Here is a 25,649-nt window from a genome sequence, read left to right as displayed (position 1 = left end):
AAAAAATTACCTGGCCATTCAGCCAACTTAGTAAATATTCTTTTGCTTTTTTTTAGTAATGTTTCTACTGTTAAAGCAGTGATTTGAGTGACTTCGCACATTACGTGTAAAATTTGATGACTCGGTCGAAACCTAAGGGATTGAAAGTATTGAAACCCGCCTTATATACGTCCCTGGTTACTTATGTGATTTATGTCTTTACATTTCCGATACGTTGGGTCTATAACTATGAATTCTGAACATGATTTACGAGTAGGTACCTACTTATTTTTAAGTAACCGCTTTTCTAAGAATCATCGACAGACAAAGATTTCCGATTTAAGAAACTGATTCAAAATGTTTGGTGAGTTCGGGTGCAACGATGCCACAGAAAAATTGAAAAATATCCCTCTGTTCATCAGGGTTTAAAACACTAGACTCGCTGGGTTTTATTTAGGTCGCCTTTTTACAACCTCATGCAACATTTAACAGCGCATACCTGGGCGACCGAGCTTTGCTCGGTTATAACTATTTATTGTAATATGGTGGTGTATAGGTGATAATCTTAACTAATTTTTTTTACTAAATTAAACTTGTCTAAAACAATAAAAATTAAAAAATTATATATAAACTTGAACATATAAAAAAAAAAGTTTGTCACCGGGCGAGATTCGAACCCGTAACACTCGTTTAGCAGTCCGAGTCTTAACCCGCTGGACCAGACGGACAGTGGCCGGCAACACGAAATTAGCGACCATATTCTGCGTCGAAAGAAAAACGCATGAAAACTCGAAAACACGCATTTTCCCAAACATAAGACTAATCTAGATCGATTGTTTACCCCCAAAAACCCCCATATACCAAATTTCAGCAAAATCGTTAGAGCCGTTTCCGAGATCCCGGAAATATATATATACAAGAATTGCTCGTTTAAAGGTATAAGATTTACAAAAGGAAGAAAATAAATGCATTCGTAGCGGCTGATTTCTCCGTTATTTATTGATCCCAGTTTGTATTGTGTTAGCCGATTGGCCTGGATTCCCGTCCACGCTGCATTTTTGCTGTTCGCCATGCCGCTGTTTGGTCGGAATTTACCCGCTCTTGATATTTCCATATTGTAAATTTTCAATGAGTGCGCTGCTTTAGTATTCTTCAGATGAATCGAGATTCGAACGAGGTTAGCTTTCGGCGGTCGTGCGGTTTTTATATTTCTAAACTAAGGGAAGGTGTGTCATAAAGTATAATTATAAGCATTCCTGCCCATAATTATGAACATTGAGTTTTTTTTTACTGGTTAGCTCCTACGAGGTACAATATACTAAATGATGTTGGGTGAAATCACCAAAAGATGACCAGTTAAGCGACTACCCCAACTTTAGATTTTTAATACATATGTTGTAACATATTTTTAACAACTTTAATTTTTTAATATGATTCAGCATATAATCTAGATTAGAATTAATTATTCCAAATGCTCATATTGTAATTCAGTATTTTTTCTTATGGTCTGAAAGTGGCTCATTAGACTCATTACTTATGTAAGATGCTAGCTGGAAGTCATACTTTTCTGCCCTAGGTGTTTTACCTACAATCCATATATATATATATATATATATATATATATATATATATATATATATATATATGCTTTGCCCTAAGGTTGACTGGTAGAGAATGCCTCATGGCATTAAGTTCGCGTACATTAAATTTTTCTTTTGTGCAATAAAGTTTTAATGAAATAAATAAATCCAAGTAGGTACGTTTTAAACGTAAAAACGTAAAAAGCAATGAAATCTCGGTTTTAAATGTATTTGTCTAATTTCCATTCCGATACATATACCTACCTATCTCCCGATTCCATAAATAAATCCTTTTACTTAAAATGTTAATTTAAAGTACTATTTACTTACTTATTTTATAAGTTTATATGTAGCATGTTATTTTACTTTTCGTGTGTTCCAAATGAAAAATAGAGTGTTTAATTCTGGTGAAAAGCATCTATTCAAACACGGAGTGTAAAATACTTCTTCAGAAATGGGTGCCTTTAATCCCTTTGGGTTAACAATCTATTCTTGTTAGGTATAAGTAGGTAGTTTTTCTTACAACGCCTACCTGTACCTACCTATCTAGATAAAAATACCTAAGTAGATAGATACCTATTGCTGAGTTGTATCAACGGGTGGTTACAAACAAATGTATGTAATCCTTTATCAGTTAAAACACCACGAATAAACAAAGAGTGAAGGCATTTTTCGGGCGTATTAGGCATTGTAAATAGTAACTAACTAATAGTAAAGGTAGGTAACTAATAGGCAAATTATTTTTTCATTTGTTCATTTTGAATCTTATTTCAATTACCATAGGAGTTGTAATTAAATAACCGGTTAAAGTGACCGGGCCATTTTTTTGCAGGTAGTGGCATGCGCCGTTTTAGTTAACAATGGACAAAAGATAACCCGTTGAGGGCCAGCTACAAATCTAACAATTATACCTACTTTACCATGCATTGTCAACTGCAACTACAGCTGCTCTTATTACCTTAGTAAACATGCAATATTTATCTTGATAACGATTCCAACAGCAGGTTTTTTTGCAAATGGTGGTCCCGTACTTTGCCAAAGTCAGTTGCGATGTGTTTAATAGGTAGGTAGTGAGTTATTCGGGTGTTATACTTATAATTAAAACTCTATTTAAATTTATAGTAATATTAAAAATACATTTCATAACATCTGAATAAGTACCTGTTTTGTAGGTACGTCATAATAGTAATAACGCTTCGTACCTACAACTCTTTCGATCGTGTTTCCTTTTACCGTCGCCAGCCCAACTGGCTCTCCATCCGCCGCCGTAGATCCCTTCGAATACTTTGTACCCTATTATCAATCTCGTCTGAGCCTTTTGCTCCTGCATACTCGTATCTAACAATTAAGGTCCAGTTTGACACCCCTCGTCCCGGTTGTGAGCTGCGTACACCTCGTGTTCTCAAACTCAATTCCTGCTAACGGCACTGGCTTTATGTACAATACAAACCAAGTAGGCCCACCTACAGATAAGGTTTGTATACAGGTAAATTCTTACCGAAAGAAAATGGTCAATTTATTCTTTCACGTTTTATAGCAGATTGTTAACCAAGGGATAAAATAACGTCTTTCACCCGAGTTAAGGACTTTATTTGACAACAAACTAGTAACGTTTTTTTTAAACATTGCTAAGTATAAATTTATAGCATTTCTTGAAGGTACGTTCAATTAACCATTTAGGTAAACGTATCGTATTCGCCAGTCTTAAGGGACGTAGCTATGCAGTGGAATGAGATATTATTATCAATTGCTCCCTCTAACGCATAAATGCGTCCCTTGGACTGGCCTACGCTGGGCCATCGTGTAGAGTAGCCATCAAACATCATATCCGAGATCCCGCCCGAGCACGCACATCCGTCTCGCTCATGCTCACGCTCTCGCTCACTCAGTGAGTCTTGTTATATTCTTCGAGTTCATTAGTTTGGTAACTTAGAGATAAAGCGGAGTTAAAGCAGTAAGTAGGTACGTCTATTTTTTCGAGCTCAAATTTAGTTTTTAGGATTCCGTACCCAAAGGGTCAAACGGGACCCTATTACTGAGACTTCGCTGTTCGTTCGTCCGTCCGTCTGTCACCAGGCTGTATCTCATGAACCGTGATAGCTAGACAGTTGAAATTTTCACAGATGATGTATTTCTGTTGCCGCTATAACAAATACTAAAAACGGAATAAAATAAATATTTAAGGGGGGGCTCCCATACAACAAACCTAATTTTTTTGCCGTTTTATAAATAATGGTACGGAAGCCTTCGTGCGCGAGTCCGACTCGCACATGGCCAGTTTTTTGAGTTATGGCGGTAAAAAAGTACTACATAAGTAACCGTGAAGGGAACATCGATTAATATTAAATCGATGGAATTCAAGTTATGGAGGTTTTGGGCTTTGAAGGGAAGAAAAAAAAAATGCGCTTTTAACTTGAATGTTAACAAGTTGAGGATTCTAATAATTAGGTAGGTACTTTTTTCGGTACCTAGTACCTATTAATAAGCGTTATTACTATTATGACGTACCTGCACCAAAATAGGTACTTATTCAGAATTTTGTAACTACAAAAAATAATGAAATTAAAAATTGGTTATGAAATGTATTTTTAACATTATTATAAATTTTAATAGACCTTTAATTACCCGAATAACTAACAAGCTAAAGACATTGCAACTGACTTTGGCAAAGTACGGAACCACCCAAAAAAAAAACCTGCCGTTGGAATTGTTATCAAGATAAATATTACATGTTTTCTAAGGTATAGCTTATATATAGCTGCTTAATTAATAGCTGCTGTAGTTGCAGTTGACAATACAAGATAAAGTAGGTTACTTTACTATTAATTAGTTAAAATTTACAATGCCTAATACGCTCGAAAAATGCCTTCACTCTTTGTTTATTCATTTTTTTTATGATGATAGACGAGGCAAACGAGCAGATGGATCACCTGATGGTAAGCGATCACCGCCGCCCATGGACACCTGCAACACCAGAGGGTTTGTATTCGTGGTGTTTTCACTAAAGGATTACATAGGTACATTAGCCGCCAGTCATAAATCTTTTGTTTGTAACCACCCGTTGATACAATTCAACAATAGGTATCTACTTAGGTATTTATGTCTTGGTAGGTAGATACAGGTAGGCGTGCTAAGAAAAACTACCTACTTATACCCAGGGCCGGATCTAGGGTAGAGCGAGTGGAGCGGCCGCTCTAGGCGCCAAATGGTACTCGTAGGGGGGCGACAAAATGGTAAATGCGAAAAAAAATGTACGTGCCACGGGCGTGCAAATACACCCGAAATGGCGGAGCGGGAGTGATTTCAGCTAACAAAATCCATATAGACCATGGTGCAAGCTGAACCCACTTATAGGAGATAAGAATTGGGATACGACAATGGTTAGTTGTGTCAAATATCAACTAGAAAATTGCACCACGACGCCACCATGTACTACAATTGTACAACATGCATATGCAGATTCTAGCCCTCGACAAACCACATTGTCCTCGTTGCGAGGCCGAAGGCTGAGCTACAGGCAGATAAAATTAGGACACTACCCAAAGGCTAAGTGTCTATCCGACGGGGCAAAGACCTGAAATCATTCTGATTCTTAGGCTACGCAAAAAATAAAAGCCGAGTTCCTGATAAAGCCGAAGGCGCAGAGCGTCTCAGCGAGGCGCGATTTTGTATGAGCGAAATGAGTGCAAGCGTAATGATGATGTGCGAGTTTTGAAGCCCTAGGAAACCGAGGGGCGCGTACCGTGCCAAAATACCGAAATGCGAATTTCGAGGCTGAAGGATGAGTTGCTGCAGAGCCGTCTAATTCTTAGTCTTATAAAAATAAAAGGCCTGGCGGTCGAGTTCGGCGCCCCGTGAAGTAAGACCAGCAAGTTGCCCTTCCAAGCGAGGCAAAAAGACCGAGCAGCGTGAGAGCTGAAATCATATTGATTAAATTCCAAGCTCTGCTCTCCCTACTTTGGCCTTCGACCTTGCACGGGAACGGGAACCCGCCGAGGTTTGGAGGCGTTGGGATTTCGGACCTTGATCGTTTTTAAGTTTTCCAAAAAAGACAACACGCATACCGGGATCCCAAAAATTTTTGGTGTGAAATTTGATGCCTGTCACTTTTGTTTAAACCCCATTTAAAACCTAAAATCTGTTTTTGCAATCACATTATTTAGCCCTAAAAAGTTACCCTTCGTCAATTTCAGTAACTTTGGACTGCGTAGCACTCGTGTACATGGATCTACTGATGTCTATTTTATTGAAGTCCACTAAATAGTTTAGGCGCTAGAAGAAAAAATATTATTTAATATTCGGAGTCCTCTCGAGGCAGTTGGTTTAATTTTTCTGTAATAAAACAAGCGTAAAGAAGTTGTAAAGGGTAAGAGGAATCTACCGATATGTCATTTTAAAAAATCCGCCCAGTATCTTAAGCTACAGATTAAGATCATCACTACTTAATCATCACATTACATTTGATTACTGAATCATCAGTACTTAATCCCATAACCCTACTTTCTGGTTAAGTCGTACGTAGTGAAGTAAAATGTTAATATTGGGATAGATCACGTATAAATGTATAGTAGAAAGTGGAACTCATATTCCTCCGAGTTTTCTATTATGAGAATGTCCCCTGGAAGTGTATAAGCGCTTAATCTGGGTTCAACAAGTGATTTTTATAGCAAGATGTTTTTTTTCCGCAAAGATGTCTGGGACTATTTTGTGTAGAATTTAATAAGCTTGAATGTTGCCTTACACGATATTTTCGTGAAGAACGTAGATTTTGAGTAAAACGCGAATTTCTCTTCGATGGTACACATTTTCCATGATGGCTGCGATTCCTCGAGGTCCCCAAATGTCAAATAGTGTGGGCATGAAAAAGGGGCCTTTAGTTTATATACATACCAAATTTAATGACTGTACTACATTATATCCCGAGAATTTTGTTTATCTGGTATATTACAAACCCAAGTTATGAGGGTTCAAAATAAGACGAAGCGCTTCGAGAAAATATAGGTAGAGCCCTTGAGCTTCGCTGTGCTCGTCTTACCGTGTTCGCAGATGACTCTTATTTTAGAGTCATATTCAGCTAATTCTTGTGCTGTGAACGACCATGTAATAGGCGATTTAACATTTAAAATGCATGTTAGTTAGGTACCTAAATAATAAATATAAGACAATGAAAACAGTAAGACCGATTAAAACATTTATTTACAACAATATTTACAGTAGCTTATCACAGGAAAATCCGTGGTGTGTCCCAGGATTCAGGTACTGAGATGGCGACAACTGCTCTTCCGGTGAAGAAGGGCCGAAGCGACACAGCCAGGGTGACTGGTGCCAGTACGCCTCCTCTGTGTATGGCTGTACAGGATTGATATATCCAGACGGTTCAACCGTAGTATCTAGCTGATACTCGGGTGTGGGAACCTGTGGCCCGGCGAAGTGATAGGTGGAATAGTCGACAACGTAATCCTGTTGGTCAGAGGTGCTGCTCACTGGTGACTCCCTCGAAGCGGGGAAATTCTGATCCGACGTCGCCACGATCGGGAGCCAGGGATCCGTCGGCAAACAGCTATTGTCGAGCGAATGCTGTGTCTCTCCGCTGAAGCTCGTGTGGTCTTGTTTGAACGACGAGTTTGATGAAAAAGGACCGGCACGACACTGCTGGGATGCATGGTGATAGTAGATCTGCTTAGTATAAGGCGGCACAAGTTGAATGTGGTCAGAGGTCTCTATCTCACACTTAGGAGCGGGCATGTGCGGCCTTGCGAAAGGTGAATAGTTGACACCATGCTCCCGGTGGTCAAAGGCGCTGCTCTCCGGTGACGTCTGCAAATCCGCTGGCAGAAACTCTTGCTCCGACAAATGTTCTGGCACGGGGTGTTCATTTTCATGATCCAGCTTGATTACATAATCTAACGAAGGCTCCGGAATGGGAATATCCACCGGCGCCTCACGATCCTCCCGCTTCCTTTTGACCGGTCGAGACGTGTCCGTGAGTTCTCGAGTCGGGGATCCGGAGCTCTCGATCTCATCACATTCTGTAAGACGCTGCTCCAACGTCTCAACTGCAAAAAAAAAGATACGTTAAGGACATGTTACACAGTACTATATTACAACATTTCAAAAAAACGTCGGTAACTTACTCTGAACCATAAGATTCTTATTACACCGCCGCAACGAGTCTAAGTCACTGCTATGCTTGACCTGCGAAGCTCGTTGGAGCTCTGTGATTACTGTTGCCAGGAGTTCTGCATTTGAAATCTGCGAAATGGACAAACATTATGAGTTAATATACAACTGAAAGTACCTACTGTAAAAACAATAAGGGCATTTCATTTACAAAGCTAGACGAGAAACTTACGGAACCGGTGACGCCAACAGCCGCAGCCAAGTCTGCAAACGCACCCACCATCTCTTCCCTGCGTTCCCTCTCATACTGCGCGTTTCTAGCTCTGCGTTCATTCTGAAAAATACATAATTAATGTTATATAATCAAACGACTTGGGTCATCAATATATTTAATACACTACAACAAAGACTTAATTTGCTCACCTGAGACAAGGGCACTCTATTTTTGCCAGCGGGTCTACCCCTTTTGCGGAGCAAGTTCTGGTTTACTTTTTTCTCCATGATGATAATATTTGATTACAACAGGCACTGGACTGAGTCACGATTAATAGAATTATGTGCCAAAACCCTTTTGCCACTGATATTTATTATCTTAGGGATGCGCAAACGCTGATATACCCCCATCGGAGATAAGGGGCGTGGCTAGCAGCGATAACGCGATATCATTGGGCGAGGTGAGAGTGAAAGTTGCGCTAGTTATTATTGTTATTATCATGATCGAATTGTAATGCCTGCGAAATCTTCGGGCCAATGTAGATTTATATCCATATTTTATTGGCTTTATTGCATAGGAATAATACGAGAGAGCTTGTTTGGTCAATACATTGTTATTATGACGAAAAATATTTAGTTAATGTAACCCACTATGGCCACATTCAGAAATTTGTGAATCTTAATAAATAAAGTAAAATGGGTAATTTATAATAAAATAAAAAAACTGCGATCGGTAATATAATTCATTACCCTATTCAAGTATTATTTATTTAGTGATGCCTAATAATGAAATCTACTTGTAAGCATTTATGGTTAATAGCGCTTTTAAAATGTACATTACCATGTCTCGAAACACTTATTTCATTCCCATTTTATGGTTTATTATACCTGTGAAACTTTTGGGCCAATGAAGATTTATTGAACAAAGTGAGAATTACGGGATTAATTATTATATTGCAGTCTGGTCATTTGGTAGACTGGAATTCCTATGCATCGGAATGAACTCCACGCTGCCGATGACATTCGGTTGATCAGGAACTTCATAGACAGGCGGCTTCTGCTGGCTCATCGCAGGGCCTAAGGGCAATGCGGAAACTGCGGCACTGTGCAAAAAAAAGCCGGGGATAAGATTACACTATTCACACCTACCTTTTAAAACCTACGAATTGCTAAATATTTCATTATCTTTTGGCGACCGGTCTGTCCTAGTGGGTAATGACCCTGCCTTTGAAGTCGATAGTCCCGAGTTCAAATCCTGGTAAGGACATTTATTAATGTGATGAGCACAGATTATTGTTCCTGGGTCATGGGTGTTTTCTATGTATTTAAGTATTTATAAATATTTATATATTATATATATCGTTGTCTAAATACCCTCAACACAAGCCTTATTGAGCTTACTGTGGGACTTAGTCAATTTGTGTAATAATGTCCTATAATATTTATTTATTATCTATTTATTTATTTACCTTATTTTCTTATTTAAGTATCTATTATCGACACCTAATTGTGAAGTCGTAATGTTTGTAGGTATACTATTATTACTTAATTGGTTTCAAGCTTTTATCTTAAGAATGCGAAAACGCTGATGTAATAATATTAAATATCAACCCTGTCGAATAACATTACCATTAATGGCCATTACTATAGGTATTACATTATAGAATTATAATTCTTTTAATTCTTAACTTATAAATATTTTTTTTTTTATATTTCAGACTAAAGGTCTATACATGGTAAGTAAACATTAAAATCAAATCTTATTACTTATGCAATGTTGTTGTGCAAGTAGGTATGTAAGTACGTAATAAAATGTCAAAAACGCGTAGGTACCTAGGAAAGCAGGTAAGAGGCCCATTGTTTGTTATAGGTAAGTACCTATCTACCTATATGTATAACATACCTGTTAGCTAGATACTATTTTAACTTAGTCGGTGTTAAGGTATTATTATCTTTGGAATGCGCAAACGCTGAATACCGCCATGGAAGATAAGTATAGATTGGGCTTGAGTGGTGGGGGGATCTAACAGAACTGCATAGTCTTATGTATCTTTCAGTAGGAGTAGCAGAGAAAGCGTAATTATTGTTTGTCCTCATCACAGTATCGCATTTCTTAATTCCCCACCATAAATTTATTATGGTTTATGGTGGGTAACCAGGGTAAATAACCCGACCATACCCCCCGACATAGGTTGGTTTTGGAATGTTGTCAGGAATGTTTGTAATTTGGTCGCTTTGCGTATGTTCTGTCCCACAAGGGCGAACACGGTACAGATCACATCTATATAGGATCCTACCATCTATGGGCGAGGCCGAAGACATGAGTAGTACCTATATAAGTATTTTATATAATGAATAATGTTTTAAGCGATTGAACCCATTGCCTTTCCTAACAATGAATAAGTATGCAATCGCAGTAATAAAAATGCGCCTTGTGGGCCCCGCCAAAACGTAACAAGTATCTAAGCAGATGTTTATCATCTAATATGTATCTTATCTAGAGTCAAAAGTAGACAAGTCAGGCTATCAAAATCGCTGCCAATTTAACTTGGTCTGACTTTACCTAATTCTATGAGCGTCAATATGACTATTATTATTTAATAATAATATTATTATTATTATTATTTGAGCCTATACACGTCCCACTGTTAGGCACAGGCCTCCTATCATGCGCGAGAGGGCTCGGGCTATAGTCCCCACGCTAGCCCAATGCGGATTGAAGATTTCACATACACCTTTGAATTTCTTCGCAGATGTATGCAGGTTTACTCACGGTGTTTTCCTTCACCGAAAAGCTAGTGGTAAATATCAAATGATATTTCGTGCATAAGTACCGCAAAACTCATTGTTACGAGCCAGGATTTGAACCTGAGACCTTCGGATTAAAAGTCAGACGTCATATCCGCTCGGCCACTACCGCTATTATTACGTATACCAAAATATATGAGGAGTTTCGAATTGCCGAACTAAACATAAAATTGTAGTGATACATACTTATAAGTATCATACGACATGATATATACATAATTGTAATATAGAATTTGAAAGCACTGTTAACCTCTTGTTAATATTCAAATATTAACAAGTAGATGGTTCCATTATAAGGTGTCACTAAAAAAATAATAGTTGCACAAGGTAGTAGGTATCAATCTTAATGAATTATATTTCCGTCCATAGACGTTATAACTTATAACGAGGGAGGTAATAGGTATTGGTGACCTATCCACGTTTTTAAATCTCTATAAATCCTTTTTGATTAGGTAATTTCTCCATAAAAACGTACTCGACTGTTCTCCGTGGTTTTTGAAGCTGAAGCAATGATTTTTTCAACACAGATTATTATTAATAATATCTGCGTCAGACTTTTTTTAAATATTTTTGTTTCTTAATTTGATCATGATAATAACAATCCAAACATATTTTTGAAGTTTCGAATAACTTAACAAACCATAAAATTGGAATGATTTAAGTATTTTGCGACATGGTATTGTACATTTAAAAGCGCTTTTAACAATAAAATGCTTACAAGTAGATGATTTCGTTATTAGGTGTCACTAAATAAATGATAGTTGAACAGGGTAGTGAGTTATATTACCGTTCGTGGTTTTTGTAATAAATTAGGTACCCTACTCATTTTATTTTATTAGAATTCACAAGTAGCCGAATGTGGCCATAGTGTGTTACAGTAGGTACGAGTCGCTAAATTTTTTTCGACATAATAAAAATGTATTGTTACTGGACCAAACAAAAGCTCCCTCCTATTATTCATATGCAATAAAGCCAATAAAATAATGGATATAAATCTATATTGCCCCAAAAGTTTCGCAGGCATTACAATTCTATCATGATAATAACAATAATAACTAGTGCAACTTTCACTCTTATCTCGCCCAATAGTATGGCGTTATCGCTGCTAGCCACGCCCCTTATCTTCGGTGGAGGTAATCTGCGTTTGCGCATCCTTAAGATAATAAATACCAACGGCAAAATGTAGCCGACAAAACCTCGCGTAATTTGTGCACAAGCAGCATAAGCCCTTATCTTCACTCGTTCCCAAGCCTATGGACGAAAAAATGCTTTAGGTACATGGTACCTTGTGCAACTTTTTTTTCATTTAGTTACGCCTTATATTGGAACCTACTTGATAGCGCTAAGGTTAACAGCGCATATCTTGGAATACGTAATAATAGTGGAATTGACGCTCATAGAATTGATATTTCGATAAGATATTAGATAATGGACACCTTCTCTAGGGTTCCTACCCATACTATAATATATAGTATCGAGCTATATTTTAGTCAATTATACTATATGTTATACAAAAACAATATAGTACGATCAATACTATATTTTCATCACTAAAGAAAGGGATAGGTAAACAAATGTCACCGATATCACATCGTAGAGTCAGACCAAGATAAGTTGGCAGAGATTTTGATGGCCCAGACTTACAAGTTTTAAACGTCGCCATTCGTCTCAAGTCGGTGTTCTGTTATTATTCCATTTTCCCAGTAATTACTATATTGTTTTCCAATATTTTGACAAAAATACTATTTTTACTCAGATACTGTTTATACTTTCGCGTGGCCCGTAAAGCACATTATTATTACTGCGATTACATATTTATTGTTACCAAAGACAATTTATTAAATACCTATAAAACATTATTCATTATAAACAATGTTTATATACTACTTGTCGCATATTTATTTATATCATTCCAATTTTATTATTTGTTAGATAATTCAAAACTCCTAAAATAATATTCCACACGTAATAATATTAGCAAGTATCTGGTAAAGTACACTCAGATGCTTTTTACATCTCGGCGACGCCAATAAAGAGGATTACTATTGCTGCCATTTTTTTAATTATTTTTATATTATAAGTAAGTGCCTTATTGCATGCAAAAAATCAATCTTTAAATAGATGACAATGAAAACAGTAATGAGACTGACTAAAACATTTATTTATAACAATATTTACAATATTACCATTGAATGTCGCTAAAAGTAGGTATTATTATTTACCAAACTTAGTTTGATAAAAAATCTCATTACAGGAAATCTTTACAAATTAAAATAAAACTGAACTTAACTTCTGTAATAAATGAATAAATATTATAGGGACATTCTTACACAATTGACTAAGTTCTACGGTAAGACAAGATGGCGTGTGTTGTGGGCACCCAGACAACGATGTATATAATATACAAATACATAAAAACATCCATGACTCAGGAACAAATATCTGTGTTCATCACACAAATAAATGCCCTTAACGAGGTAGGTAGGAGGACATTGTTTGTTATAGGTTCCTATCTATTACATAGCAGCCCGCGTAGCCAACTTGCCAATCGTTAACGCTCCGTAGCGAACGAAACGCAACTGTCGTGTCACTGTCGCACTAATATGACTACAATACGCTACGGAGTGATTGTTAACGATTGGCACGTTGGCTACGCCGCCAGGTACGTAGGTACTATTATTACTTAGTGTTTAGGTATTATTATCTGAGGAATGCGCAAACGCTGATAACCACCACCCAAGATAAGGGGCGTGGCTGAAGATAAGGTAGGATTCTTAATCCCGTCAAAAATGAGAGCCAAGTTCAATATTAAGTATGTGCCTACGTCGTCGCTGTACCTATACCTACAATAGGTACTTACGATACAAGTGCGGGAAGTAGGAAATTCGCAACTAGTGGTGATAAATTAAAACACGACCGAAGGGTTATGAGTGTCAATGTTTTCTTTACTAGGTACGTGTAAGGAGTAAAAATAATAATCCGGCATTTTCAGGAGGCTGGATGATGCGTTCAAATTACGTTGGAAGACCATCATTTATTTCAGGAAGATCAAACTAACAGATTCACTTTTGTATTTGAATATAAAGGAATAATAACTCTGTGAAGTAGTGATGTTATCATCATATCGGAATAATAATATCATTTGTATTGAGGGGCGTGGCATGTGAAGAGGAGTGGTGGGGGTAAAAGTAACTTCTATAAATATTTACATAATCTTAATTCTGCACTATTTCTCCCCGATACGTCAGACAGTAATTTCCATTGACAAAAAAAATGTCGTCTGATATAATTCAATCTCGCAGCATCGTGTTCCATAAACGTGGAAGGCCCGCCGGCAAAGGTCGAGTTCCTCTAAATTTGGTAAGTCCTTACTGGCTAAGGCTATACTTTTTATATTTATATGTATGTCTATCTCCTGTATTCATTTGAATGTGTCGATAATTGTTTCAGGATGAGAGACGAGCTCGCAATGCGGTGTATGAAAAGGAGCGCAGAGCTGAAATGAAGGATACTCTAGATGAATTGTCTACAGCAGTCGGTCTACCTAATACAGTAAGCATACTTGTAAAATACATATTTAAATATTTTTCTTTTCTCTTTTGATTATTTCACAATTGAATATTTTTAATGCTTGTTTCAGATGGCTGTTACGGACGTACTGGCTGAGGTCATCACATATCTAAAGACGTCGACGATGCGCGACAACTATTGGGACGCAGACAGACTACGAGAATGCAATGATAACCTCGCGTCTCAAAGTAAGTTGCAATGTCAGTATGTTTTGACGACCGGTTTGGCCTAGTGGGTAATAGTGACCTACGAAGCTGATGGTCCCGGGTTCAAATCCTGGTAAGGGCATTTATTCGTGTGTTCAGTGTAGCAAGGATATTTGTTCCTGAGTGATGTTTTCTATGTATTTAAGTAGTGTGTGTTTTAAGTAGTAGTGTATGTATTTATAAATATTTATATATCGTTGTCTAAGTACCCTCAACACAAGCCTTATTGAGCTTACTGTGGGACTTAGCCAATTTGTGTAATATTTCCTATAATATTTATTGTTGTTAGTGTAATAATGTCTCTCACGAAATGTATTTCTTCCACAGTTACAATGTTGGAGCACCGCCTCGCTACCGAACCTGACCCGAAGAGTCATCCTACGAAGAGGAAGGTTGAGGATTGTGACTGGCCGAGTCCTTCAAGCAAGCGATTCTCGGCGAGTTCGTCTCAAGATCCGTTGCGGCTTTCGACGTGTCAGCGAGTTCAGCCACGACCGATTCCAGAGCTTCAGTGTCCTTCTATGCTAGACTCGACTTCCCAGCTACAACCATTAAGGCGCGGAGACGAATCCTGCGATTTCCCGTTGTCTTGTAAAGAGGAACGACTTTTTCCATCAATGTTGCCCGAAGCGTCGGTACCTGACGTTAGGTTTACGACATACCCAAACCTTACGCCGTCGCCATCATACTGCGACATCGTGGAACCAAGTGTAAAGGATGAAGATCTCGCTGAGATGGCTACTGTTTGGACATTGTATGCTACTGCAGGCTCCCGACTATCTTTGGGCCAGTTTGATATTTGGGCCACTGAGGAAGACCTCGTCTCGCTATATTTGTAAATAATAATCGTAAATTATTTTTATATCATATATGTACTTGTCATTAGATGACTAATTATAAAATGTATTGTAATTTTGTTAATAAAATACGTTTTCTGCACATCATGTATTTAATTTCGTCGCTTTCATGTCATAATAGGTATTAGGTAGGTATTATAGTTTCCTACTCGGATACAGTTCAGTCGGCTATTCTTGTGTATATACATTTATACTTTATATGTATATATATATTAAAACCGTATCTATTTAGACTTAAATAGATAGACAAGCCACCGCAGAAAAGGGGCGTGGCTAACAGCGATAACGTGATACCATTAGGTGAGATAAAAGTGAAAGTTCTTATTATTATTATCACCAGACTACACATGTAGTCAAAACATTTGGGCTATTCTAGATATCTTGCAACAAATCAGTAACAAGTAAATCTTTGGATTAGTGGAGGACGTATTATTGCTATTTAAACAAAGTCAACGTTCACCAGTGATAAATATACCTGTATATCAATCCAATTTCAAGTAAAAACACTACTATATTAATTATAAGCAATGTCACTAATAAAAATTCAACAAACTTAAATTTAAATTATCAAAACTATAGTGTAATCGAACAAACATCAATATAAAATGTATCCAATTTTAATTCATGTTCGATGATTCAAAACTCCTAAAATATTTTTGTAAGCGTCCTAATATTAGCAAGTACCTAGTTTGATAACTTAGATAAAATATAAGCATTAAAACCAATTTCTCCCGTTAGATACATAAATAGTTTGTTTTATTACTTAATTATGATTTACTGACACCTAATTGTGAAGTCGTTTTGTTTGTAGGTAATTGCTTGTAGATAACGCAATGGCTACTATTATTATTTAGTGTTACCGTTTTGTCTTAGTAATCCGGATATGCTGATATTATAATAATAAACATCAACCCTGTCGCATTATAATATTACCTTTAAATAAATTTAGTTTTATGTTTATGTTCACTTCAAAGAGTTGCATCCAGAATTATAATTTTGTTAATTTTTAATGTATGCAATGTTGTTGCGCAGGTATTAGGTACGTACTTCTTCTTCTGGCCTTATCCCATTTTTATTTGGGGCTCGGCTCTCCTAATCAATTTTCTCCAGTTATATCTGTTCCGGGTCGTCGTTGGGTCTATATTCTTATTCTCTAGGTCTTTCTTAACTACGGAAATCCATGTATTAGGTACGTACGTAATAAAATATTGAAATATCAAGAATGCGTACTAGGTACTACCTAGGAAGGTAGGTAGGAGGCCCATTGTTTGTTATATATCAGGCCCGTCGCAACTACGTAGATACTATTATTACTAAGATGGTGTTAATTTATTATTATCTCAGGAATGCGCAAACGCTGATTACCGCCACCGAAGATAAGGAGCGTGGCCGAAGATGAGGAACATTAATCCCGTCAAAAGTGAGAGCCAAGTTCAATATTAATTGAGGATTGGGGTTGGTGGGAACTGACAGAACTGGATAGTCTTATGTATCTTTTAGTAGGGGTAGCAGAGAAAGCGTTATTATTGTTTGTTCTTGTCACAGTCTCACATTTTTTTAGTCCTCACCGTTAATTTAGTATGGTTTATGGGGTAACCAGGGTACATAACCCGACCATAGGCATAGGTTGGTTTTGGTATGTTGTCACGAACGTTAAAGGACTGTTTTTAATTTTGTCGCATTGCGTATGTTCTGTCCCACAAGGGCGCACACGGTACACATTACATCTATATAGGATCATCTATGGGCGAGGCCGAAGACATAAGTCGTACTTACCTATATAAATATTTTATATAATGAATAATGTTTTTAAGCGATTGAACCCATTGCCTTTCGTAACAATAATAATCGCAGTAATAAAAATGCGCCTTGTGGGCCCCGCCAAAACGTAACAAGAATCTAAGTAGGTGTAATGTGTAGGTGTGTAGGTGTAGGTGAATCTAATATGTATCTTATCTAGAGTGAAACGAAGACAAGTTGGCAGCGATTTTGATAGCCGAGACGGTGCACGGATTATTTCAATCGTCAAGCTTCTATGAAATTATGATGTTTACTTGCCACTTGCACCGTCCGGCTATCAAAATCACTGCCAACTTAACTTGGTCTGATTTTACCCAATTCTATGAGCGTTAATATGACTATTATTATTTAATTTTATTAGAGCTTATATACATTCCGCTGCTGGGCACAGGCCTCCTATCATGCGCGAGAGAGCTCGGGCTATAGTCCCCACGCTAGCCCAATGCGGATTGAGGATTTCACATACACCTTTGAATTTCTTCGCAGATGTATGCAGGTTTCCTCACAGTGTTTTCCTTCACCGAAAAGCTAGTGGTGAATATCAAATGATATTTCGTACATAAGTTCCGCCAAAACTCATTGGTACGAGCCAGGATTTGAACCCGAGACCTCCGAATTGAAAGTCGGACGTCATATCCATTCGGCCGCCACCGCTATTATTACGTATACCAAAATATATGTGGAATTTCGAATTTCCTAACTAAACATAAAATTGTAATGATACCTCTAAGTACGACAATACGACATGATATATACATAATTGTAATATAGAATTTGAAAGCACTGTTAACCTTTAATATTAAAAAGTAGATGGTTCCATTATAAGGTGTCAGTAAAAAAAATTGATGTAATAGGTATTGGTGACCTATTCACGTTTTTAAACAACTAAAAAATGATTCATTTTACTTTTAAGCTCACTCGCATTATACCTATGCAATAAAGCTAATAAAATAATGAACCTCCATGTCTATGATTCTTAAGTATGTTAAGTACACTACATTGTACTTCAAATCCATTTGTATATGTGACTGTTTGTGTTCTAAATAATAATAATAGCAATAAATCCAAAAGTTGCCATTGGGCCAAAAGTTGCGCAGGCATGATCATTTGATCATGATAATAACTATCCAAACATAGTTTTGGAGTTTCGAATAACTTAACAAACCATAAATTTGGAATGATATAAGTGTTTTGCGACATGGTATTGTACATTTTAAAAGCGCTTTTAGCAATAAATGCATACAAGTAAATGATATAGTTATAAGGTGTCATTAAATAAATGATAGTTTAACAGGGTAATGAGTTATGTAACCGTTCGTGGTTTTTGTAATAAATTAGGTACCTACATACTCATTTTACTTTATTAGAATTCACAAGTATCCGAATGTGGCAATAGTGTGTTACAGTAGCTAAATATTTTGCGTCATAAAAACAATGTATTGTTACTGGACCAAACAAAAGCTCTCTCCCATTATTCCCATGCAATAAAGCCAATAAAATAATGGATATAAATCTATATTGTTCCAAAAGTTTCGCAGGCATTACCATTTGAATTCGATCATGATAATAACAATAATAACTAGTGCAACTTTCACTCTTATCTCGCCCAATGGTATGGCGTTATCGCTGCTAGCCACGCCTCTTATCTTCGGTGGTGGTAATTTGCGTTTGTGCATCCCTAAGATAATAAATACTAACGGCAGAAGGGTTTTGGCACATTTTAAGGCCGACGCCCCTCAGTCGACCTTCGCGAAAACGGCCGCATCACCGCCGCCGCCCTCTCACCGCACCCCCCCGAGTGCGCCGAAGCCCCAGAAGCCACCAGCGCCTCAACCGGCCCTAGCCAGGACCAGTAAGGCGCCGTCGACCGCGACCGCAGCCGCCAGCCGCATCCAGCCCCGCGCCTCCCGCGCCGCGACCGCGCCTGCGCCCCGCGCGCCAAGGCCTTCCGCGCCCGCCGCGCCCGCGCCCGCTGCGCCCGCCGCGCCCGCGCCCGCTGCGCCCGCCGCACCCGCCGCGCCCGCGCCCGCTGCGCCCGTTGCTCGCGCAGGCACGCCCCGGAACGCCGCGACCAAGCCTGTGCCAACGCCACTGCCACGTGCCCCCGCTCCCTGCGCGCCCACACCCGCGCCCCTGGGCCCTCCCCAGGTGCCCACGCCCGTGCGCGTCCTGTCGCCGTCGCGCTTCCCGCCGCCGACAAACCTCATGCCGCCATTCGCCGTAGCCAGCCCTGCTCAGAAGCGGCAGGGTGGCGCAACGCCACCGCCGCACTCACTTCCCCGGCTCGACCTGTCCCCCATGGACACGGACCCGGCGCCGGCGAAGTCACCAACTCCGCCCGCCTCATCCACCGCCGGACCAGCGCCCCCCGCCGCCCCTACCGCGAAGGGGAAGCGATACCCACCCCTCATTGTGGAGGTGATGCCTGATTGGCCAATGCATTTCCGCGAGCTGCGGAAGGTGCTGGGCCACCAGGTCAACGCACGCCCCCTGGGGAAAGGCATTATCTTCACCCCGAGGGACGAGGATGAGTACCGGGCGATCCAGCAGTACCTTCAGACCACGGGGCTACACTGGTTCTGCTACGGCCTCCCAGCAGAACGCAGCCTCAAGATCGCCATCCGCGGCCTGCCGGCGAACACCGACCCGGCAGAAATAGAAGAAGACCTGAGGGAGAAGGGCTTCTTACCCGAATTCGTCCGCCAAATCCGCGCGCGCAGCGGCCGGCCTGGATGCATATTCCACGCCCAACTGCAGCGCACCGCGGACACGACGCCGGGGATCTACGCCCTCACCGAGCTCCTGGGTATGCCAGGAGTAAAGGTCGAAGCCTGGCGAGGACGAAAGGGCCCCGCGCAGTGCCACAGGTGCCAGGGTTTTCGGCACTCGTCGGTGAACTGCCACCGCCCTCTCGCCTGCGTTCGTTGCGGCGAGCCTCACCCCGCAAACGAATGCCCACGCCCACGCGAGGAGCCAGCGACGTGCACCAACTGCAACGGTGCGCACCCCGCTAACAGCGCGCAGTGCCCGGTCTACAAGCGGGAGGCGCGCAACAAGAAGGCCGGAGTCGCAGCGCGCACTGGTGCAGCACTGCCAACCACCTCGCAGCCAGCCGTTGACACGGGCAACGCCGCGAACTCCCTCATGGCGAACGCCAACGACGGGAGACGCCCGCCCACAAGAAGACGCAAACGTGGAGGGAAGAAGACCAAGACGGGCCCGGAACCCTCCTCTGCCCCGCAGCAGCAGCAACCCACGACCGCCCCGGCTACAGCGTTGCAGCTGCGACCCCCATCAGCCCCGTTCCCCACGACGGCCGCCCCTCTCCAGGGGAAGAAGGCGAAGCCAGGAGCGGGACCCAGCGATGGCCGAGCCGAGGCCATCACCATGCTCGTGGAGATCCTGCAGGAGCTCCTCGTTGCCATCCAGTCGGGACAGAGTCCTGTTCCGATTATCCTCAGAAGGCTGGCAGACCTCTATAGCGTTCGCTAGCCAACTGAGGATCCTACACTGGAATGCCGACGGGCTCTCTGCAGCCAAAGTCACCCTGCTGCGACATCTTCTGGCCGAGAAGAAGATCGACGTAGCCCTGATCTCGGAAACCCATCTTAAGGCGGGCGACCACCTTAAAATACCAGGCTACGTCGCCTACAGAAAGGAGGAAACATCTTCACTCGGACGCGCCTATCGGGGACTGGCCGTCCTTGTGAAGCGTCAGGTCATCCACCAGCCGCTGCCAGTGCCGACAACTCTCCGGTCGTCATACGCCCTAGGCGTGGAAATCTGCGTCGACCGCCACCCTCTGCGTGTGTTTGCGTTCTACAAGCCACCCAGCTCTCGCCTTGCAGTGGCTGATGTCCACGACCTGCTGGACTCGCCGCTGCCCTCGATTGTAGCCGGTGACTTCAACTGCAAACACACTGCATGGAACTCCATGAAGACCTGCCCAGATGGGCAGCGACTCCTTGCCGATGCAGAAGCCCAAGGATACGAGGTGCTAGGACCAGAGGTCCCTACGCACTTCCCGTACACGGCAGCCCACACACCGGACGTCATCGACCTTATGGTAGTACGCGGCCTGACTTCCTGGCCCGCGCAGGACGTCCTGGATGACCATCTCCTTTCTGACCACCAGCCCGTCTTGGCAACACTGGACTTGACGCCGACTCGGACGGCTCCGCCCTCACCTCGCCGACGACAGGATTGGGATCGTTTTGCGACCTACATGAGCGAACACACTCCATCCTTCCCCGTGACTACAACGGAGGAAGTCGACCGACTCGCTGAGGAGTTCGCCTCATGCGCCACTGCCGCCCTGACAGACTCTTCCGCCGAGACCGGCGCCAGTCAGTCGCGCCGTAAGCAAAGCATCCCCGCCTTTATCCTGACCCTCATCGAGAGGAAGAGGAAACTGCGTCGACAATTCCAGCGCACACGATGTCCCACCATGAAGTCCCAGCTGAACTCTCTCGCCGAGAAGATCTCGCAAAGCCTCGCGGCTTACACCGAGGACTCTTGGCTCGAGTACATCGAGTCAGCTGGTGAGGACTGGAACGACATCCATCGTCTGTGCCGCAGAGTAACAGGAAGACCAGCACCCATCCGCCCTCTTTTCGCCAGTGACGGTACCCCACGTTACCGCGCAGAAGATCGAGCGGAGATTTTCGCTGACCACCTGGAGACGCAGTTCAGACCGAATCCGTCCGACGACACCGAGCACGAAGCAGCTGTAAAGCAGCACCTGGCGGACTACTTCGCCACGCCCATAGCTCCAGACGAAGATCCCATCATCCTCACACCGGGCCAAGTCCAGAGGATGATAAGACGCACCCCGCTGAAGAAGGCACCCGGCCCCGACCGCATACCGAACGAGGCGCTGCGCCACCTGCCCCCGCGAGCCATCGCGACGTTGGCGCGGCTCTTCACCGGAGTCCTGCGGACCGGCCACTTCCCGCGCCCCTGGAAGCAGGGTCGCGTCATCATGATTCCCAAGCCTGGGAAGAATATTCTTCGTCCTGAGAGCTATCGACCCATCACGCTGCTGCCTACTATCTCGAAAGTTTTCGAGAAGCTGCTTCTGCCTCACCTGACGCCCCACATTCAGCCACGCGACGAACAGTTCGGCTTCCGCCCGGAACACTCGACGACGCTCCAGCTTGCCCGCGTGCTGCACCTCGCTGCAGCAGCTTACAACAAGAGGGAGCACACGGTCGCTGTTCTTCTGGACATGGAGAAGGCGTTCGATCGCGTATGGCACCCCGGCCTCCTCTACAAGCTGTCCACGTCTACTACTCCGCGTCGAGTAGTCAAGACTGTGGCCACCTTCCTGGAAGACCGCCGCTTCCACGTGGCGGTAGAAGACGCCGTATCATCCGACCGCACCATCCTTGCCGGAGTGCCCCAAGGGAGCTGCCTCTCGCCCGTGTGTTATGGGCGCTACACCGATGACATCCCGGTCAGCGAGGGCGTTACGCTCGCACTATATGCCGACGACGCTGCCTACATCACGTCATCCATCCGCCTATCACACGCAGCGCACAAAGCCCAGTGCGCCCTAGAGGCTCTCCCTCCATGGCTGAAGAAGTGGAGACTATCAGTCAACGTGTCGAAGACCCAGGCGATTGCTATATCCCGTAAGGTGCTGATGCCGCCGCGTCTCACACTCCTGGGGCAGGCCATCGAGTGGTCCCCGATGGTGAAATACCTGGGGGTGACCATAGACCGCCACCTCACCATGGCCCCTCACGTCAAGAACGTGATCGCCCAGACGCGTGCCGCTCGCATCTTACTTGCCCCGGTTCTGAAGTCCCGGCTATCGCTACGCGTGAAGCTAGGCGTGTACAAGACTTACGTCCGAACACGCCTAACATATGCAGCCCCCGCGTGGTACGCGCTAGTGGGAGAGTGCAACAGGAAGCGACTGGACGCTCAGCAGTCGCTCTCTCTACGCACCATCGTCGAAGCCCCTCGCTATGTGAGGAACGACGTTATAGCCCGGGACCTGAGAGCAGAACCGCTACGTGATTTCGTAGCTCGCCTGGCGGGTCGGATGTTCGAGCGCGCGGACCAGTCGCGCTGGAGCCACCTCCGTGGCATAGCGCCGTACCACGCGCGCCCGCCCGACCACAGGGGTCTGCCGCGCGAGCTCGCGCCTGCAACCCCTGCCACACCGGACTGACCACACCACAGACTGACACCACCCTGACACCGGTTGACGATCGCTGGCTGGGCCTCCCCCAACGGGGTCCCACCTGGCTGGCTTGATCTCGCCGGTGTGAGAAGACCCGGACACGACCACTGGGGCCTCACCCGAGGCCCCACCCCGACGACCCAGCCATATTCATGGCTGGCGGTTTGATACCGCTGCAGGGGGCCAACGCCCCGAACAGCATCCCCAATCCCCTGAGGGGGAATTGAGAAGACGTCCACTGCTGTTTTGGCACATAATTCTATTACCCGTGATTCCGACCAGTGCCAGTTGTGAGAAAAAAAAAATTATCATGGAGAAAAAAGTAAACCAGAATATACTCCGCAAGAGGGGTAGACCCGCTGGTAAAAATAGAGTGCCTTTGTCTCAGGTGAGCAAATTAACTCTTTATTGTATTGTATTAAATATATTGATGATACAAGTCGTTGGAATATATAACATAAATGATGATTTTTTCAGAATGAACGCAGAGCTAGAAACGCGCAGTATGAAAGGGAACGCAGAGAAGAGATGGTGGGTGCGTTTGCAGACTTGGCTGCGGCTGTTGGCGTCACCGGTTCCGTAAGTTTCTTGTCTAGCTTTGTACATGAAATGCCCTTAGTATTTTTACAGTAGGTACTGTCAGTTGTATAACTCATAATATTTGTCCATTTCACAGATCTCAAATGCAGAACTCCTGGCAACAGTAATCACAGAGCTCCAACGAGCTTCGCAGGTCAAGCATAGCAGTGACTTAGACTCGTTGCGGCGGTGTAATAAGAATCTTATGGCTCAGAGTAAGTTACCGACGTCTTTTTTGAAACGTTGCCATATAGTACTGTGTAACAGGCCCTAAACGTATTATTTTTTTTTTTGCAGTTGAGACCTTGGAGCAGCGGCTTACAGAATGTGATGAGATCGAGAGCTCCGGACCCCCGACTCGAGAACTCACGGACACGTCTCGACCGGTCAAAAGGAAGCGGGAGGATTGTGAGACGCCGGTGGATATTCCCATTCCGAAGCCTTCGTTAGATTTTGTGATCAAGTTGGATCATGAAAATGAACACCCCGTGCCAGAACATTTGTCGGTGCAAGAGATTCTGCCAGCGGATTTGCAGACGTCATCGGAGAGCAGCGCCTTTGACCATCGGGAGCGTGGTGTCAAATATTCACCTTTCGCAAGGCCGCACATGCCCGCTCCTAAGTGTGAGATAGAGACCTCTGACCACATTCAACTTGTGCCGCCTTATACTGAGCAGATCTACTATCGCCATGCATCCCAGCAGTGTCATGCCGGTCCTTTTTCATCAAACTCGTCATTCAGACAAGACCACACGAGCTTCAGCGGAGAGATAAAGCATTCGCTCGACAATAGCTGTTTGCCTACGGATCCCTGGCTCCCAATCGTGGAGACGTCGGATCAGAATTTCCCCGCTTCGAGGGAGTCACCAGTGAGCAGCACCTCTGACCAACAGGATTACGTTGTCGACTATTCCACCTATCACTTCGCCGGGCCACAGGTTCCCACACCCGAGTATCAGCTAGATACTACGGTTGAACCGTCTGGATATATCAATCCTGTACAGCCATACACAGAGGAGGCGTACTGGCACCATTCACCCTGGCTGTGTCGCTCCGGCCCTTCTTCACCGGAAGAGCAGTTGTCGCCATCTCAGTACCTGAATCCTGGGACACACCATGGATTTTGATATTATGAGCCATTATGGAAATTGTTATAAATAAATGTTTTAGTCCGTCTTGCTGTTTTCATTGTCATATATATATAAGGTGCCTAACTAAGTACTAGATTTTCATATGTTAAATTGCCTATTACACAGCCTCTCCATGCAGCACAAGAATTAGCTGAATATAAATCTAAAAAGTGAGAATCATAATTTTTTATCCGCTACATATAATATTTAATAATCTGTTGGTGGGCACTTGTTATCATAGTTGTACCTGATAAATGCACGTTATATTAGAGATAAATATGCAATGGCAACATTATTAATCCTTATTGCCTTAATCCGCATTGATGTAGAAATAGAAACTATCTGAGTAGGTGTTCATTTTATATCGACCTAAAGCTACCTAAAAGCGTTATTATTACCTAATTTTACATCTCCAAACATATTTTAGGAGTACATTACCTAACAAACAATAAAACCTACCTTACTATTAATTTTAAAAGCTCGTATTGTTTGTTACTGGACCAAACAAGTTCTTACGCATTATTCCTATGCAATAGTGAAAAAGGGTACAAGTCTCAGGCAGTTTAGGTGTATAAGGGTATAAGTGTTACGTGGAACTTACACCCCTTTACACCTGC

At 42.6% G+C, this 25,649-nt stretch overlaps 3 protein-coding genes across 4 annotated transcripts in view; 2 read left to right on the top strand and 1 right to left on the bottom strand.

Moving 5' to 3' along the window:
- Positions 1–6,596: 6,596 nt before the first annotated feature.
- Positions 6,597–25,649, bottom strand: part of LOC133528357 (uncharacterized) — a 35,299-nt gene continuing 16,246 nt past the window's right edge. The window contains exons 1-4 of one of the 2 annotated variants that reach the window (XM_061865719.1): positions 8,103–8,491; positions 7,912–8,013; positions 7,694–7,811; positions 6,597–7,615 (exon numbers count right to left, since the gene is read on the bottom strand). In XM_061865719.1, the coding sequence (XP_061721703.1) occupies positions 6,768–7,615; positions 7,694–7,811; positions 7,912–8,013; positions 8,103–8,180 (1,146 nt within the window). In that variant the 5' untranslated portion in view covers positions 8,181–8,491 and the 3' untranslated portion in view covers positions 6,597–6,767. Of the gene's footprint in view, positions 7,616–7,693; positions 7,812–7,911; positions 8,014–8,102; positions 8,492–25,649 lie in introns of those variants that run through there. The other variant, XM_061865720.1, reaches the window with a different exon arrangement.
- On the top strand, positions 13,576–15,315 carry LOC133528487 (uncharacterized). The gene is made up of 3 exons (XM_061865876.1): positions 13,576–14,060; positions 14,151–14,458; positions 14,804–15,315. The coding sequence occupies exons 2-3, from the start codon at positions 14,341–14,343 to the stop codon at positions 15,313–15,315; spliced, it is 630 nt and encodes a 209-aa protein (XP_061721860.1). The 5' UTR covers positions 13,576–14,060; positions 14,151–14,340.
- LOC133528159 (uncharacterized) lies at positions 23,573–25,336 on the top strand. The gene is made up of 3 exons (XM_061865410.1): positions 23,573–23,902; positions 24,000–24,117; positions 24,200–25,336. The coding sequence occupies exons 1-3, from the start codon at positions 23,852–23,854 to the stop codon at positions 25,027–25,029; spliced, it is 999 nt and encodes a 332-aa protein (XP_061721394.1). The 5' UTR covers positions 23,573–23,851; the 3' UTR covers positions 25,030–25,336.

This window comes from Cydia pomonella, chromosome 19 (assembly GCF_033807575.1).
Source record: "Cydia pomonella isolate Wapato2018A chromosome 19, ilCydPomo1, whole genome shotgun sequence".
Lineage (NCBI taxonomy): Eukaryota > Metazoa > Arthropoda > Insecta > Lepidoptera > Tortricidae > Cydia > Cydia pomonella.
Note: the sequence above shows the minus strand (reverse complement) of the source record. Positions and strands in the feature narration are given on the sequence as shown.